The 18,623-nt window shown below is 40.8% G+C and overlaps 1 protein-coding gene across 2 annotated transcripts in view; it reads right to left on the reverse strand.

The window, feature by feature from the left end:
• Positions 1–18,106, reverse strand: part of LOC112051853 (histone acetyltransferase KAT6B) — a 29,171-nt gene extending 11,065 nt beyond the window's left edge. The window contains exons 1-7 of one of the 2 annotated variants that reach the window (XM_052887617.1): positions 16,880–18,106; positions 14,519–14,683; positions 9,475–9,635; positions 7,640–8,886; positions 5,374–5,590; positions 4,355–4,752; positions 201–4,251 (exon numbers count right to left, since the gene is read on the reverse strand). In XM_052887617.1, coding sequence (XP_052743577.1) covers positions 201–4,251; positions 4,355–4,752; positions 5,374–5,590; positions 7,640–8,886; positions 9,475–9,635; positions 14,519–14,683; positions 16,880–17,425 — 6,785 coding nt within the window. In that variant the 5' untranslated portion in view covers positions 17,426–18,106. The remainder of the gene's footprint in view (positions 1–200; positions 4,252–4,354; positions 4,753–5,373; positions 5,591–7,639; positions 8,887–9,474; positions 9,636–14,518; positions 14,684–16,879) is intronic. The other variant, XM_052887618.1, reaches the window with a different exon arrangement.
• Between the last annotated feature and the right edge of the window lie 517 nt (positions 18,107–18,623).

Genomic DNA, 18,623 nt, shown 5'->3' on the forward strand with positions numbered 1-18,623 from the left:
CGTCAACCATACTGTGCAGAAGGAGCTCATATACAAAGATGCATTACAAAAAACAATGCATTGCACAACTGTTTCAATTCCTTAGTTCGTTTACGCAATCATGCTATCATTTAAAACTCCCACAAGGCACTCAGTTATCTTTTTAAAGAGGTATAATACAATGAGAATAGAATTAAAAGAGATTAAAATTAATGACTCACCTATTCCTATTATTAATTTTCTGTTGCTTCGGCGGCTGATTGGGTTGGCTCATGATCGAGGGTATGTGTATCGACGAGTGTGGGTACTGCGGGCTGGGGGCCGGGTGCATGTTGTAGCAAGGACTCGCCAGGTCCGAGCTGATACTAGTCGGTGATTCCAAGCTTATTTGACTCATGTCCAATTCACAGGCCGGATACTGCACGGAATGAACAGAGTTGCTAGTGGAGTCAGGTGTATACACTCCCATGGACTGCAAAGCGGGACTCACTGCCTCACACATTTCCTCTTTACTCATATCCTTCGGGGACTCGTCCTTTTTGGAATGTTGACGAGACTTCTTCTCGATCTCAACTTTTTCTTGTCCACATGGTCCGTTCTGGTTGAACGGTTTACACCCTGGAGATGTGAGGATCTGCGGACTCTGGCGATAGTCTGCGCAACTGGTCACCACCTCCTGCTGTTTGTTGACCTGCCGCTGCATCATTTGCTTCATCTGCGCTTCTGTTGTATTGTGTGATTGTGATTTCTTGTTGTCACACTGAGTTTGGCATGCCGTAGTCGTTTTCGACTGTTTGGTTGGCTTACAGTCGTTCTTTTGCGAACAGTCGGATGCTTTCGATGTGGGTGCTTTAGTTTCTTTAAAATGTGGAAGCCCGGTGGTAGCGTAAATGCTACCAGACAAAGCCCCATAAGCGATATTATGGAAATCCTTTTGATCGTACTTCGGATGTAGTTTTTGAGGCGATTTCTGCATCTGATCCAATGGCGGCAAATTGAATCCTTGAAACTTATCCAAATAGGTCTTGTCGTTGTTTTTAATGTCTAAAAATCGGTTGTGCTCCCACGTGCGCGTCGGGTCCCACGGCGGCCACTGCGGGTACTGCGCGTGGGTTGTGGGGTAGTTGGTTATTTGGTTCATGGTGTAGTCAGTTTTAGGCATGAGCTCGTTATCATACTTTAATTTCGGCAGCAATTTATTTAAGTCATTCTGCTCTGCTGCTTTTAAATGGAGTTGGGCTGAACAGGTTTTGTCATGTTTCACTGACGTATTTTTCGGGTCGCATTTGTTAGCATTTGATTTCTCCTTTTTAAAAAAATCTTGTTTCTTCGGCGCCTCGGTCACTTTGGGTTCAACTTTACTGGTGATCGCTGCAGTGTTGATCACATTCGTTGGGACGGATGTTTCTGGTTTCCTCGCGGGTGCATTTTGTTCTGGAAAAAACATTTTCGGTTCCGGCGTGCTTCGGGGCGTTTCGTTTTTTGACCCCTTCTTCTCAGTTTTCTCCATTTTACTATGAGCGGAATTAACTCTTACATCACGCAGTTTACTTTTCTCCCTAGGTTTTTGGTTGGGGTCCATTTTATCTTGGTTAGATGTAGGTATTATGCTCATAGAGCCACTCAAGGTATTATGCATGGCGTTGCTGACGAAGTTTGTCTCTAAATCCGTTCTTTCAATGCCCAAATTGACTGCTGCATTAGCACTTTGACATCTGGGTAAAAAATTTATATCTGACACATTGGGGACTTTAGGGATGACTGGGTTCACCACGGGGGATGTTATAGGATGTGGAACTTCCAATTTTGTAGTGCTTTTGCTGATTGCTGGAGATGAATCAGACATGTTCATATTGACTCTGCTGGCATCACTGGTTTTAATGAGCACTTTGTCTGTCTGCACAGACTGAGACTCTTTGCTCACACTGGGCCTGTGGTTCAAGTATGAATTGTGCAACTGTGCAGCATTTATTGGTTGTATCGTCATCGAATTGCTCAAAGAATTCTGGTAATTTTGTATAGTATTCTCGATTATACTTCGCGAAACTACGATTTCATCTTTTCTTGTGTACAACATGTCGGGACGAAATGGGTTTTCGCTTTCTTTACTCGTAATGGGGATTTGTAAAGATGAAGCGATTTGATGTTTTCGCGCGTCAATGTCGTTGTAACAATCCATTTTCGGTGGGTCTGGCTTCTTTAAACTGTTCGCGAGCTCTCTGTGGGGGTCCAAATTTTGTATGATGGACTCTATTTTGTTCGGCGATTTCTTCTCCGCGGATTTCATTTCATCAACAGCCTGATGTTGAATGACCGTTTCTTTCCTCATTTCGCACTTTTTTTGCTCACACGTCATCTCTGTAGGAATTTTCTCTGGCGATTTCTGTTTTGGTGATTCGCTTATGACCGTTTTCTCGATTTTCTTGGGGGATACTCCCGTTTGTGGCGAATTAGCGTTATCAGATTCTCCCTCCACCACGATGGTCTCTATCTGATGTATCCTCGGCACGATAAGGTCGACGGGGGGTCTGATTAAACTGTCCGATGGGCCCTTCGCGTCGAGAACGATATGAGAATTCTCCGTAGAAACGGCGGGTATAACTTTTGAAGGACTTTCGGTATGCATCAAATCTTTCTCTTTCACATCGTTGGGCAGCACTGGTGGTACATCGCTTGGTTTAGGAGATGGTAAAGGACAGCTCTGGCTGTTGTTGTCGTCAGACTCTGATATAACAATGGTATCTTTATCATCTAGAGCAGACTTGTTTGGAGACTTTATTTCACCATTTCTAATTTCTGGTGCTTTTAAATTGTCAGTTGTCTCGTTAGGTGTTCTCGTGTCCATATTGTCGGAAGGCATATTCACTGTGTCAGGGCCGTTTTCTATGATCGTACGGTCCTCTGGTTTTTCTTTACTGGCTTCATCTATCACTTGATCCTTTTCTGCTAAAGATTTTGGCGAATCCATGTGTATGCTATCCAACTCCATGTCACTCGTGTGATGATCAGTGCTGTTCTCTTCCATGTGTCGGGGTGTAGCCGGTTTACTCGCAACACTCGTCTTCTCTTCGCCTTCTTCGACATCCATCTCGTCATCGGCTTCTCCTGACGAGTCTTCAGAGCTGGCATCAGAATTCTTATCTTTATCTTCGGCCTTTTTCTCATTCTGCGCATTTGTTGCTTCAGCTTGATTGTCGACAGGCGCTGCATCAGTAGATTGTTCGGTCGCCGAATCGTCAGTTTTATAATCAATAACTTCCTTTTCTTCGACGACTTTTGCTTTTTTAGCCGTAGGCGAACTGCTTCGGGCTGTAGTTTTACCCTTTTGTCTTTTCCGCCCTTTCCTTGCCGTTTTTCTTTTAGCTTTCGTTTTGACTTCGTTAACAGTGGGTGCAGGAACGTCGATACGAGAATCTATGCTCTCCTGACTCTCCTGACTATCAGAGGCATAAACCGGCTCTACCACATTTTTTCTCCTGCTTCTCGGAGTGATCTCCTCAATGACTTCTTCTTGGATTGCTTTAGATTTCCGAGCGACGCTCTTACTCCTTTGTCTTCGAGGTGTGACTTCCGGTTCTTTTTTGTCGTCCTCAACGCTTTCAGATATCTTTCTACTGACATCACGTTTCCTTTTTCTGGTACCGTCACCACCGAGCGTCGGAGTTGTCTGATAAGTACTTTCACTATATTTCAACGGCCGTGTTCTTCTTCTACCAGATGAAGTAACTTCAACCGGTGCTTCAGAGGTTTCCTTTTCTGAGTGTTTAGTACTTATTTCAGATTTTTGCGGTAAGGTTTCTGGTTCAGTTTCTGTATTTTCACTTTCAGTTTTCAGATCATTCTCCTCTTTGTCATCGATTTCAGTGCCCGTGTCCCCGGAACCTTCTTCGGGCGATCGGAATGGATTTATCGTGGGCGCCAGCAGTGGCGTCCACCTGAGACATTCAGGATCAATTTCGAGTCTTTCTCTACTTCTTAACTTTTTCATATGATTCTCAACCTTGTGCCAGTCCACACAAATTCCCAATTTTACGAATTCATTACTTGGAACGTGTCTCACAAATCCTAAAAGCTGGAAAGTCACAGCAATATCGTTCATATGCATTCCAGTAGTGATAGCGATTTCTTCAAATGTAAATGGTTTGTCTCTGTGGTCGTAAAGGAATTCGAGAATGACAGATTTCCAATACGCGTGATATGACACTCTTCCTAAATCTGACAAAGGTTTTTCTGGAGTACCCGCCTGTCCCTCTTCTCTCGACAATAAATAACCTGAAAAAGACGCAATACAATGAAATAAATTCCTACACTAAAAAAAATATAAAATTTTAAATTACACTACTGATTGTATAAAAAAAATAATTCCACCACTCACTAAAATGGATGAGGAACCTCCCGTATCCTTGTCTCTGGTACTGCGGCATCGTCATTATGCACGATACATTGTATTTCTGCTGACAGTGCTTTTCCTTTGAAAAATATCCAACGAGGTGACATCCTTTGCTGTCATTTTTTGTCAGCACGTAAAAGAGAAATGGCTCAACGTCGTAATACAATGTTTTATGGTCTAAGAACAATTTGGCGAGTAAGCAGAGATTCTGACAGTATATTTTGTTGGCGTTGCCGTCGACTTCAAACACGGAGATGTCGCCGCAGCGATAGATCTCCGTGGCGGGCGGATGTCGCCACAGACACTTGTCTAAATGCCTCATCAGAACTGCTCGACTCTTCGCGTATTTCAAACAAAACTCGCACAGGAATAGTTTTGGTAACCTGAAATGAAACAAAAAACACAATTTTCAATTTAAGCAACAAATCGTCTGTAAGGATTATATTCCACTAGCCAATAACTGGGATGAAGTTAGCATCGCGCGGCATGGCAGCTCACTACCGGAGATATTTACTCATTGGAATTCTTCGGGCGATTTCATTTTTTATTGGAAGTAAATGTAACGGCTTTTGTACTTATTTGGATAGAGATTAATATCATGCTTATAAAGATCTTTGCAAATAATGTATTATTTTAAAACAAATACGACCGATTTTACGACGATGAAAAAGATTCATAGCGAGTAACCTTAGAAGATAGACATAATATGCTGTTGCGCACTTTTTTAAAGCAGTACAATTCCGTCATATGTATTTATTGCGTAGCTGTAACGGGAAGCGGAACGAAAGCTATCAAAAGCGATATTTTCTTTCAGATTTCACAACATTTTTCTTTGATGCTCTACTTGTATTGGTCGTAACTCTTACCATAATGTTATATAGCCTTCCTCGATAAATGGACTATTTAACACAAAAAGATTTTTAACCTGAGATTAGCCCGTTCAAACAAAGAATCAAACAAACCAACTCTTCAGCCTTAAATAGTGTAGATATAAAGAACCCTACCTGGCATACTCTTGCGGGAAAGGGCTGGAGTACCAGGTCTCGATCTCCCACTGTCCAAACTCAATGGCGGAGGGACACCGCGGCGGCGGAGGGCCAGCCCCGGCCGCCCCCGAGGCGGAGGGCACCGCCAGCTCGCCCTCAGCGCCGTTGGCTGTGCGGGCTTGCGAGAACAGCTCTGCGTCGGCCTCTGTTACACCCGGAGGTAGTCTTTTGCCCTCTACAAAAAGACATACTGTATTATTTCCATTTTGCCTAAATAATAATGTTCAAGATGAAATAAAAAGTAATTGAATAAACACATACACTAATAATTTATTACTAATTTATTAGCAGTATTTCTCCAAATTAGAGAACAGTAAATCTAAAAAAAAAATCCAATTTGACCAAGTCATACACAGACAAACATACAGACACACATTACATTCCCGTGGGCCAGATTGGTAGCCTACTTTTATAAAGACACCTACCCAATGCTAAACACTATAACATCACGTTGGGTATAAACATAGGTATAAACTCAAAGAGTTCAAACAGGTCTGGATTCCAAACTAAGACAACTATTGTCATACCCACTAGCTGCATGCTTAGTTGTAGAGTAAAAATTAAGCTATGTAAAAAAATTACCAACTAAAATCACATTTAGTAATAAATATTCAGTGTAAATTAACTTTGCACTGCTGTGTATCAAGTCAGCAGATGAATATTTTGTAAATATAATTAGAAATATAATAATCTGTTAATGGGAGTAGTAAAAGGACATGCAATATTATACTTTACCTTCAAAATCTTAAAACAAACAAAATAAAGTAAAATAGAAGCAGGCATTAAGTTGTAGAAGTCCACCAAGGACAGTGAATAATTCAAATTGAGTGATTCATTGGTTCACGAGTCGCGAAGCTGAAGTTACAATGGACAGGGTATATAGTTCAAAGAGTCGACGGACAATGAGATCCCAAGGTGCTGGAATGGCAGCCCTACACCGGAAAGCCCAGTTTTGGTCGACCCTCCATTAGGTGGACCGAAGACAGCAAGTGGGTTGCAGATATGCTGGATGGTGGTGACTCAAGACTGTGGTATTTGAAAGTCTATGCAAGAGGCCTATGTCCAGCAGTGGACTTCCATCGGCTATTAATAAAAAAAAATCATTATTATTGATTAAAACATGTAAGGGTATTTGTCAGATCTAATTGACATTATCGCTTACGTTTGTTGGTTTATTGCGGATAGCAAAATAAATTATTCACTGTCCAAATTAGGTAAAGCTGGTTGGTGACTTCTACTCATTTGCAAATCTCAACAATGTTGTGTTCATGGAAACATGATAAATGATAATATAACTAATGCAGGCTACAGACCTGCTCAAAAGCTCAGAACTGTACAGTGCTTTTAATGAATAGATAACTGTACAGTTAAAACTGACAGTCTGGAACTCGCATAATATACTCTGATAAACCATTCACTTTGTTGAAATGCACAAACTTGTATGATACTGATCCGAGGGCGAGGAAACTCAAGACAATATGATCCATTACTTGATCATTTTCCGTGTCCCGCAAAGTGTTGTTCTGTTATAGGTGATGGATTTATACTTACCATCAGGTGGGCTATCTGCTTGGTTCATCAAATATACGTAAACCTGTGGAGTTTTCTCGCCGACGGATCAAGGGCTTTAGGCCTGGAACGCACTGCGATTTTTTCCGACGCATAAATAGATCGCGCAACCGCATGTAGACAACGCACCGCGATTCTTTTCCGCGTCATCACAACCGAGATGGATGTTACGACGGACACATTTTAAATGGTTATAATAAGCAATCAAGGCAAGTTTAAAGATATTGTATTCATATCTATGAAATTAATAACTTGACATGACTAAATGATAAAAGAGAAGTAAATTAAAGGAAATTTATATAGACATGAGAGAAAAAGAAAGCCCCATTTTAATTTTTTTGGGGTACTTATAGGTTGAGGATGGCAAGTCCTCATAGCATTATTAGTGTTTCAAGTTGGAAAAAAAATGTATTGCCTCAGTTGAAATGGAACAATCTACTGTCCAAGTAATTTAAAATTTCACATGTCAACAATATCGTCAACCAATTAAAATGGTACGCCAAAACGATGACCACTTACACAAAATAAAACACGAGACGCCCGTTATGGTGTTGAAACAACGTACCGCGGAAAACAATCGCAAGTGCGTTCGCTGTAGTGTCCATCCACGGCGGTAGTCGCGCGGTCGGTGTCGGCAGTGCGTTCAAGGCCTTACCCGAGTGCGCGCCGGCGGGCGAGGCGAACGCGAGCTTGTGCGGCTGCGCGTCCGCGGGGGCGTTGCGCCGCGCGTTCTCCGCCGCCAGCACCACGAGCGCCGACGCGCTCAGTCGCTCCGCAGCCTCCGCGGGGCTCCGCAGCTCCCGCTTCACCACCTCCCCACTCTCACTTCCCCTGCTCTCGCTTCCCCCACTCTCTCTTCCCCTACTCTCACTCCGCACTTTATTTACATTCTGTACACGACTCCGCCCTCTCGTTCGACTCTGACTCCGTGTGATTCTACTCGGACTCCGTACCGCTCTGCTCTGACTGCGAGCCGGCCGGCTCCGACAACGAGCGGTTCTACTCTGACTTCGAGCATTTCTACTCTGACTTCGAGCATTTCTGCTCTGACTTCGAGCATTTCTGCTCTGACTTCGAGCGTTTCTGCTCTGACTTCGAGAGTTTCTACTCTCCCGTGTTATGGATCGACTTCGCTCCCGGCTGCGTCTGTCTTGCTGCAAGGTAGCTTGATACCGTTTAAAGGTACTCCTGGTTTCCTTTAACACTTGTCTGTCTTCGCTCTCTCGTTTGAGTCGGGGCCGCGACTGCGAGCGAGACGCCGTCCGTACGGAGTAGAACTCCGACAGACCGTCAAAGAGAGTGGTCAAGAGTCTGTCGCCGCATCTGCTGCGTCTTCGATGCCTCTCGACGGGTTGGGCGGGTTTTCTTTCGGGGGAGGCGGAGTGTTTTCGAGTGGGAGAGGTTTGCGGTTCGATGACCTGTTGCTTCCTCGCCTCGGCGGCGAAACCCCACGAGCCGTCGGGCGTCGTGTCGGTGGCGAGGCGCTCGAATATGGTGGGGATCCGCCTGTCGGGGGGCGGCTGCGGGGCGACGAGCGCGGGCGGGAGGGCGCGGCGCGGAGGGGAGCTGTCCGAGGAGGAGCGCTCGGAGGGCGAGCGCCTCTCGAGCCGCAGCTCCAAGCGCTGCACGCGCGTGACCCTCATGCCACCCCACTGCGAGCCCCAGCCCTCCCACTCGCTGGAGGACTCCCTGCAGCGGCGGCGCTTCACGAGGTTGAAGGCGGAGAATCTGAAAAACTTCTGCTTCTCCTTGGACATTCTCTGCTCGGCGGGGCGGGGGGCAAGGCGGGGCGCGGGGCGCGAGTGCGGCGAGCTATTACCGTCGGAGGGCTCGTCGTCGGAGTCCAGGCGGCGCGCCGGCGTCTTCGGCTTCCTCTTCTTCGGTGTCCCGCCCATCGTCACCCTGCAACAGAGTTTCGTTTGTTACTTCTACTAATATTATGACAAGAATAATATTAAAAAACGAGTTTTCTTTAGACCACACGACTGAAGTAAAACTTCTATCAATAATAAAAAGCAAAGCGTTATCTATGAGCCTCAGGCATAACTGCATCGCAACAAGTTCTTGAAGTGTACAAAAAGGGATTGCATCAAAATTCTCGTTAGATTTAAACGCCATTTTAATACTGTTTCACTGCCTGTGATGGCAGATGATCTTAAGAGCCTCGCCCGATTACTCTTGTCATACTGCAATTACCAAATTACTCCCCAAACGCGCGTAATAAAATTTTACTTCAAAAAGATCAAAAATATTATAAACCTCAGCTTTTACTGAGCCAGAAGCTGTTTAAAGTACATACTTTGTCAACTTTTGCAAAACTTTAATTTTTTTTTGTTTGACTTTGGACTTTGGCAAGCGAAGTGATTGGCTTCATGGGCGGCCTGCGGCTTCTAGAGCAAGCTCAGTTTGATGGACTGATTTATCATATCACAGCCAAGTGAATGTCGAAGATTGGTGCTGATGCCGCCGATGTTGATGGTGCTGACTCACCGAGGCGTGTGCGGCTTGTCGGCGCAGAGGTCGCAGCGCCAGGGGGGCCGGCGGCAGCGCGCGTGCGCCGTGCGCGGACACGCGGCGCAGCGCGACGCCCACTCGCCGCTCAGCCCGCACGCCGCACAGCGCGCGCACTCGCCGCAGCACCAGCGCGTGCTCTGCAACAACAACCACATCAACACGTCGCAACAACAACCACATCAACACTACGTCGCAACAACAACCACATCAACACTACGTCGCAACAACAATCATAACATAGGAAGAGGGGCTGCTAAAGAAGAATATCTGTATTTTCGAATTTCGTAAAGCTTCACGCTAAAACAGATTCAACACCTAGGAAGAAGAACCTATATTCCTTTTCTTCTGAGAACAGGAGCCGATGGACGACCACAGCAGGACATAGACATACATATAAATAATAAATTTCATACATAATTTACAATTATTGATAACAACATTACAATTTCTTATAGTTTTACTTCCTAAATGAAGGTGGAAGCTGATCCAATGGCCTCCAAGCACCTTTATCATTAAGGAACTCATCAATGGTGTAGTAACTAAGTAAATGTTTTTTTTAACACAATATTGCTATATGCATTGGGAGGTCCATCATAGTTCTATGTCCACCAGTGAAATTTTATAATATTTACTGAACTTACACCACTGATTTCGTTTCTACTAATTGTTCAACAAAGAAATCTTCAAGTATAAAACATCACAACACACTTGTTTTAATTTTAATGTAATTTTACTAACAACCACACCCTTCAAGTGAAACTGCTACTTAACAACAGAAACTAAAATGGCGGTAATACTTTGCCCAACATGTGTCACATATCCACACAGCTAAGGGCTAAGATACACGAGCGTTTATCAAATTAGAGCGGTAAGAATTTCTTTGTAATTATGAAATTAAACAACATCCAAAGAGGAGTTTCTATAGGTATTCGGCTAAATTTCAATTATTATTTACAGACTAGCGGACGCCCGCGACTTCATCCGCACTTAGACCTCCTTAATCCAGCCCCTACAGTAGTAGGTATCACTGTTAAAATGGAGTAACTTATCCTGTTTTCCCAACATTTCCCTTCACTGCTTTGATCCTATTGATCGTAGTGTGATGAAAACTATGCTATAACCTGCCCAGGAGTATGAAGTATAATTGTACCAAGTTTCGTTAAAATTCGTTAAGTAGTTTTTGTTTTTATAATGAACATAGACAGACAAAAATTTTACTGATTGCATTTTTGGCATCAATATTGTTCATTAATCACCCGCTGATAGTTATTTTGGAAATATATTTCATGTACAAATTGACCTCTCTACAGATATATTATAAGTGTAGATATAGACAGGGCCGGACCGTCCATACGGCGAAAGGAGCGGTCGCTCCAGGCGCACAAATCCTAGGGGGCGCCGAAATGGTAAAGACAAGATCGAAAAGAACTTTATGTGATGAATTTACGTGCGCGAAAGGCGCCATAATTGGATCTCGCTCCATTCTAAAATTTACCTCGGTCCGGCGCTGGATATAGTAGATATCGATCATCTGTAAGTATGTTGCTTGAAAATGAACTGGTACAATGATATTTTTATTTAATTATCGCCTTTATAATATTAGTATGATACTTTGCATGTCAAAGTGGGACACTTATACCTGTTAATGATCAGCATTTCTCCACCATTCTATCTCTATTTCTCATTCTTTCTCTATATCTCATTCTTTCTCTAACATGTCTAGCGATGATTTGTTGTGTTGTGCCCTATTTTGGATGGTGGTGATGGATTTCCACTGGTTGAATGGAAAACGATTGCTAATGTAGACCAAACTAGACTAGAGCCTGAAGGGTATGATTTAACACCTTTCTCCACTATTCTATCTCTATTTTTCATTCTTTCTCTATATCTCATTCTTTCTCTAACATGTCTAGATGATTTGATTTGACCATACTGCTTGAATGGAAAACCATTGCTACTGTGGACTAAGCCCACTATGTGATAATATTATTTATTGATTGCTTGCAAGCAACTGTCTTTGACCTATCCTCATGTAACTTAGCCTTTACACAGAGCATGTTTAAGCAAGTCTCGCTGATCGGGATACAATGGTACAGATTAAATCTCACCAAAGTGTGTCCTGTAGACATCGATAAGCATGCAAAATTGTGTCAGATTTTATGTATGTATAATATTAGTAGATGGCATGACCTTATAACAAAGAAGATCATATATGCAAACTATTTGAATATGCCTTACAAAGTCTATTATTAAGACTTGATGTGCTGATATGAATCTAGTTACGCTCAAACATAGATTGATGAATAAAAGTTGTTCAAATTGAAATTCCCACATGAACTTTAGGACTCAGTTGGCCTATGATGCACACAATGACATACTTCTTTTTTGATATGAAAAAATCTTTTTAAAAATAAAATTGAACCAATTTCAAAACCATAAAAAGCGACATTGTATGTGCTACCTTATGATCACTTTGAAGGCGGTGCAAAGCCAGTGACGTAATAATTAAAGCCTTTCTGAAAGAACCACGGGAAAGAACTGTCCTTTAAGTATATCCTAAAACTTTATGATTTTATTTTCTTGAGTTATTGCATCAGTGTGTTGGCACCGCCTTCAAAGTGAAGGGGTAGCACATACGATGTTATTTTTCGCTTTTTAGTTTATTTTTGTGATTTTGAAGTTGGTTCAAATTTTTTAAATAAAAAGATCTAAGCGCACGGCCGTGCGCAAGCCAAGTTCCAGCAACAAGCCGCGAGCATGCCGTGCATTTTATTTTTCTGTTTTTAGCATGTTCTAGCATAGTGAACGAAAGCGCCACAGTACGGGCAATTCCGATATTTTCATATTATCACAAAATTGCTGAACCGATTTGGATGAAAATTAAATGGGACCAATCTGGAAGTATATTTTTTCAAACACAAAAAGAATTGAGACAAATATCTTAACATTCCATGGATTCACCGTGCGGGTGCCGGGTCCATCGCGTGGTAGAGAGAAGAACTCGAAATTGGTTAAGAAATGACGAAGTTGTGAGGTAACAAACATTAAACAAAAAAAAATCATACGCGTCGAATTGAGACCCTCCTCCTTTTGTTTTGAAGTCGGTTATAAAAGACCGAAAAAGAATAAATCCGCCACTCTACTAGTTACAACACCCTCACAGGGTTCCACTGTATATAATGACATTAAACTTATGACGTCATGTATATTTGTATAATGGAAATGCAACTTAAATGTATAAATGAAAAAGACCTAAAGATGGTTTCGCAAGATATAAAGTTTGTGAGGGGTGGTGTCTGGATCTACTTAGCCGATTTTGAAAATTCTTTTGCCTTTGTGGTAACAGCCACAATGTCCTACAAATTGCGAAAGTAGTAAATTATCTCATTCCGACGCTCAGAATTTCTTTATTACCTGGTAACCCAGTTAGTTACCAGAATCTTCATAAATGAAAACTAATTTTCGTAAATAAAAAAGTTGAGCGTCCATCAAGATGAAGTTACTCTCGGGAAATTAACTTGATAATAATCACTTGTAAAAATGTTCCACTGATCCTGGGTTGTTATTAGGTTCGTTATCTAACGAAAGCGCGATTGCACATCATCGTAAAAATCTGACAACGATATAAAGTAAAGTAAAGCCTCAGTAGCTCAGCAGTAAGAGCGGTTGGACTCATCACCGAGGGGTGATGGTTCGATCCCCGCTCTAGTCTATTGTCGTACCCACTCCTAGCAGTCTTTACCAACTAGTTGGGAGTGGAGATGGAAAAAAAAATAAAAGAAAAACTGGATAAAAAAGCATTAGAGAATCAATTAAAAAGCACTATCTCTAAGAGAAAAACTAAAACGGAAATATAAATCGTTTAATAATCAATACTTATAAAAAAACACAGAAACCTTAAAGAGTATATTAACATGAATAAATAATGAGTAATTGAACGGGCAAGGTAAACAGTATAATTATGCCGTACATACAAATTGCCTCCCGCGCCGTATGTTGTAAAGGACAATGCACATAAACTCATCAAGTGGTGTTTGTACAATCAAATGGATCAGAGTAATGGGCTCGCCACACTATGACGACTCCACTTTCAATTCTTTTGTTTTTGGTTTATACTTTACTAGCGGACGCCCGCGACTTCGCCAGCGTGGAAGTTAGTATTTCAGTTTTTTTTTGTTTCATTTCCCGCGGGAACCATGGATTTTAGGCCATATTAACAATGGCTTCAGTAGCTGCAGCGCAAAGGAAACTTACACACTTGAACACACGCACACACACACACACACACACACAAAATATTTTTTCGCAAACTTTAGGGGCTAGCTTATTTCAAGATGGTTGAGTGGGTCAACATGGTTGACTCGAGTCCAAGATCATCAGTTTTTACTATACCTAGACCTCGGTTGCGCGCCACAAGGATATGTCGTGAACAGTAAAAATCATTGTGGACCAATAGCGACCATATGGAAAATAACGTTTTTAAAACCTATTACCATAGATAAGTATAATACTTATCTTTTGTAAGATGATCAAAATCTGTCCATTCTCTTAGACAGTAAACAGTAAACTAGTAAAGCCTTTTTTAGTAGGTACTTTTTATTAAATGAAAATATTCTACCTAACTAAATGAAAAATGAGCTGCCAAACCCAAGATATTGCTCTTTCTTTTATCCTAAGTACAAAACAGAGAAAAATATATGCGGTTCAGCTCTACTGGTCGACAATTTGTCATTCTGTGGTCATGAGATATGTTGTGGGTCACATATGAAATTGGCAAATACAAAATTCAGTTGGTACATGTTAAAGTTTTTTTTAAAGGCAAAAATGCAAGCCAAGCTGCAAAGCAAATTGTAAACAGTGTAGCCACTAAAATAAAATAAAAAAAAATATTTTATTTTATCACAATGGGAGAGAGCAATATTTTCACTACCTCTGTTGTTGGTTGACAATGTCTTTTGCAGTAGATATGTTTAACTGAACTGAATGAAGCATGCTAAGCCAACATGACAATGAAACTTACCTTTAAAATGGTCAAACTAATATAGTCCAGCAAATTCAGGCAGGTGGGGTGAGCGTACGACTTGCACTGGCTGCAGACTATCAAGCTCTCTGCCACTGCAAGCCGATTCCTGGCATCCGTGCCCAAGCACTCCGCACACACTGGCACTCCCGCTGGACTCGAGTTCTGGAACATCAAAATTATAAAATTTTACAATCTATACTAATATTATAAAGCTGAAGTGTTTGGTTGATTTGAAAAATTCTTTCAGTGTTAGGTAGCCCAATTATTGAGAAAGGTTACAGGCTATATTATCCCCGTATTCCGAGAACAGGAACCACGCGGGCGAAACCGCGCGGCGTCAGGTAGTACATCTATAAATGTGAAACGTTTCAAGAGATAATTACTGGTAAAATTACAGGAGCATGATGTTTAGCACCTGTGCTTGAGGTTGAGTACTGCAGCAACATATTGGAGGATGTGTTGTTTGCATTCCTTGAAAAGTATTCTTAAAAACAATCTATAAAACAAGCTAACTTTCTTGCAAACACTTAAATCAAACACTACAGGATTAACAATAAAAGTATTTCTAAAAACAATCTATAAAACCAGCTAATTTTCTTGCAAACATTTAAAAATAACCAAACCCTACAGGATTAACCATATACAAAACAAAATAAATGTTTATCGACAAACAAGTACACTAAAATGTATAAGTACAAAAATGAGGACAAAAACATTAAAGAATATTATTTTATTTAATATTATTAACTTGTTTTCTTGTATTTAATCAGCTGTAGTTTGTGTTATGTTTCATATGAACCTATGCTGATTACTATAAATTATAACCAGAAATTAACTATTTAATTTTATTTAATTTCTATACCTTTCTTGATGTGTACTGTTTACCAACAAACAAATTAGAAATGAGGGTATAAAATGCATGTTATTTCATAGCTTATTTATTTTAAAATTAGGTATTGTTTGTTTATAAAATGTATATTATATATATTAACCATATCTAATTGTTCTAAGCTTATTAATCAAATTTATTTTCATTAATTTAAGAACAAGTTATTTATAATTATTATTAGGTGTGAAATGACTAGTGATTTATACCCTCATTTTTAATTTGTTTGTTGGTAAACAGTACACATCAAGAAAGGCTGAAGTATAGAAATTAATTAAAATCAAGAAAGGCCATAGTTATGGTTAAAAATTGTTTTTGTTTTTAAGATTTATTTGCTGTGCTTTTTAAGACAGATGGGTATCTCACCTATAGAGTCAACATGATTATAAACTGGCTAGAGCTTTGAGTGCAATCTAAGATGTTAGTATGTTATACTACCTGTGGCTCAGTTTTCTTGGGCATATTAGATACCAAAAAATATATATGGTCGAATTGAGAAACCTCCTCCTTTTTTTTGAAGTTGGTTAAAAATGATCATATTTTTATTGGTATTAAACATCTTATTTTATTCAATAAAATATAATTTTATACAGTAGCAGAAAGGTGATGGTTGATCAAGAACTAAATTTTAAATAACTTTGAATCCAGATTGGTTGGATTCTTGTAATGGAATGCTTAACTCAAAGTTACAGAAAGTAGCCTGTGTTGATCCAGATTTCAATTTTCAGTTCACTAGTTGCAGAATGAAGGGGTGACAAATATACACACAAACATTATTTTGTATAGAAATTCGCCACTTTAGTAAGATAAATCATCAAACATGATTATTCTTTATTTTTTTATTGTTTTATTATTATAAACTTCATGCTATTGACAGCAACAATAATCATATTTATTGTACTCCATTCAATCACAGATATGAATGAAGTTGTAGTAGTAATTTGTTTACGTTTTTCTACAGTGATAAGAATAACTGTGAATGAATGTGGTGCAGACAACAGACACAATATATAGTTCACTCAATTCATTTAAATATTATGCAACACACAGATACATCTTAATTGAGTTAAGACATAATAAATTCTTATTAGATAAAAATCTAATGAGAAAATTATGCTAAATTAATTTTCTGCTCACTTTTGTGTACTTATTCTGCTATTGTTTTTATATCTTGTATTTATTTATAAATATACTTTGTATTTATTAACTTGAATTTATTTACATTATTATTATTAACTATTTAGCTGCAAAGTTTGTTATGTTATTGCCATCATTATCCACATATTACCTATTTTTCCTAGATTTGTCTTATGTTTTCAATATTCTCTTCTTATCAAAAAGAGAATATTCAAAATATAAGACTCACCTAGCAACTCCAAAATGGGTTGACTGGCTTAAGATGATGATTGACTCTGTATTGATCACTTTCAGACGTTTTGTTAGGTTGCGACGTAAACAAGAGGGCTACTCACACTCTCCGAGGTGTCGGCTGCCCTCTTCTGCTTGGCGATGCGGTCGGTGGCCGCGAGCGGGCGCTCCGTGGCCTTGTAGTTGCCCGCGTGGTGCAGCAGCAGGCCGCGGGCCACGGCGCGCTTGGCGGCGCCGCGCAGCACGTTCCGCACGTCCGCGTTCTCCTCCACCGACACTTGGTACGCTTGCCGCAAGTGCTTCTCGATAGTCTTCAGGCTAGAGCCGTCCCGCTCGCCCAGCTCGCGCACCGCCTTGGCCACCGCCCGCGACACGTCCGCGTCCGCCGCGATCCGCAGCACCTTGCTCTGCAGCCCGCAGGGGTCCTTGTACGTGCTCTGCCCCTTGTTGTACACCTTCAGCACGACGCCCTCGCGCACCGCCCGCTCCAGGCGCTCCGAGACCACGTCCTCGTGGTAGTTGTGGTGCTGTCTGATCGCGTGACATATCCTCTCCAGGCTCGGCCTCTGCTTCTGTGACCGTATCTTATGTATCGCCTCGAGAATCCATCGCTTCCACACTTCTTTTCCTACTTCTGCTGGCTCGCTCATTTTTGTCAACGATTATTTAGTGCGGCCGTCAAAGTAACGGTACGGTATCGCAGCGAAAGATGTGTCAACACCCATCGTATTTTGGCGCCTCGAGCGAAATTCCATTTTACAGAATGGAACTTCGCCGGAAGCGACCGGTGATGTCGGTCGCGACGCTAGACGCCAGTTCACAGCGCGCCCGAAACACCTTCGCCAGCGGATGACACATCGGGCCTCGCGAGCGGGATTTGGCGGAGCGGGCATCCGACGGCGGCCATCTTGTGGCGATCTCGATTTACGTAGCGAACAAATACACGCGACGTAAATAATGTAATGAGGCAGTTCACTTCGTACGATGAACTAAAACTTCCACTTTCACAATGAATACGAAGTTTCACATTTGATATTAAAACAGATCTAAAATACGGTGATGTCCGTTCCGGTTCTTTTTCCCACAATGCGCGTCCACTAAACGAAAACACTGCGATGTATGGTCTATTTATGAGATAATTATATTAAATATGCATTAGAATAGTACTTATTTACTGTCGTATTGTTTAATTTTTGCAAAATTTTGATGAAAACATTCACAAAACACTAACAAAAGGCTCTTCAAAATGGCTATCAATCAGTTTCCTTGCTATAGGAAAAAATAATTTTGATATCCTGTCCGTCAGATTTGTATTGCCATTTTTATATCATTTAATAAGTAATAATGTTGTCTATGATTACAATGTATTTTTAATGTTACTTGTTGGCACGTCTGTAGTGTTTCTTTCTTTGGTACAGCCGCCAGTCGCCACGACACGGAGCAATGACATAATTAAATCAACTCTACCAACATAACAATTCTTATATCCGTTAATTTCCGTTTAATAGCACATCACTATTTATCATTCGTTCACTAACCATAGAGAATTTGCTTTTTCTACTTTGTAATTACAAATTCTAGATCTATGGATTACATGCATCTCAGTATACTCTGTGCTATAGTTTTTTAGTTTTTTCTGTGGTGATCGTCTTGGAAAAAAAAAACTTGGAAGCCTATATTCATTTAATTTAGCGGGCTTTTTACAAAAGTTTTTAACCAAACATATTAAAGTGGAAATGAAAAATCTACGATCGAAATTATTCAATGAAGTCTCTGTGATGCGTAATTTAATGTTACAAAACTACCTACTGTCTAAAATTTAAAATTCCTTTAAAATATTCATGCTTT

Source organism: Bicyclus anynana, chromosome 19, assembly GCF_947172395.1.
Source record: "Bicyclus anynana chromosome 19, ilBicAnyn1.1, whole genome shotgun sequence".
NCBI lineage: Eukaryota > Metazoa > Arthropoda > Insecta > Lepidoptera > Nymphalidae > Bicyclus > Bicyclus anynana.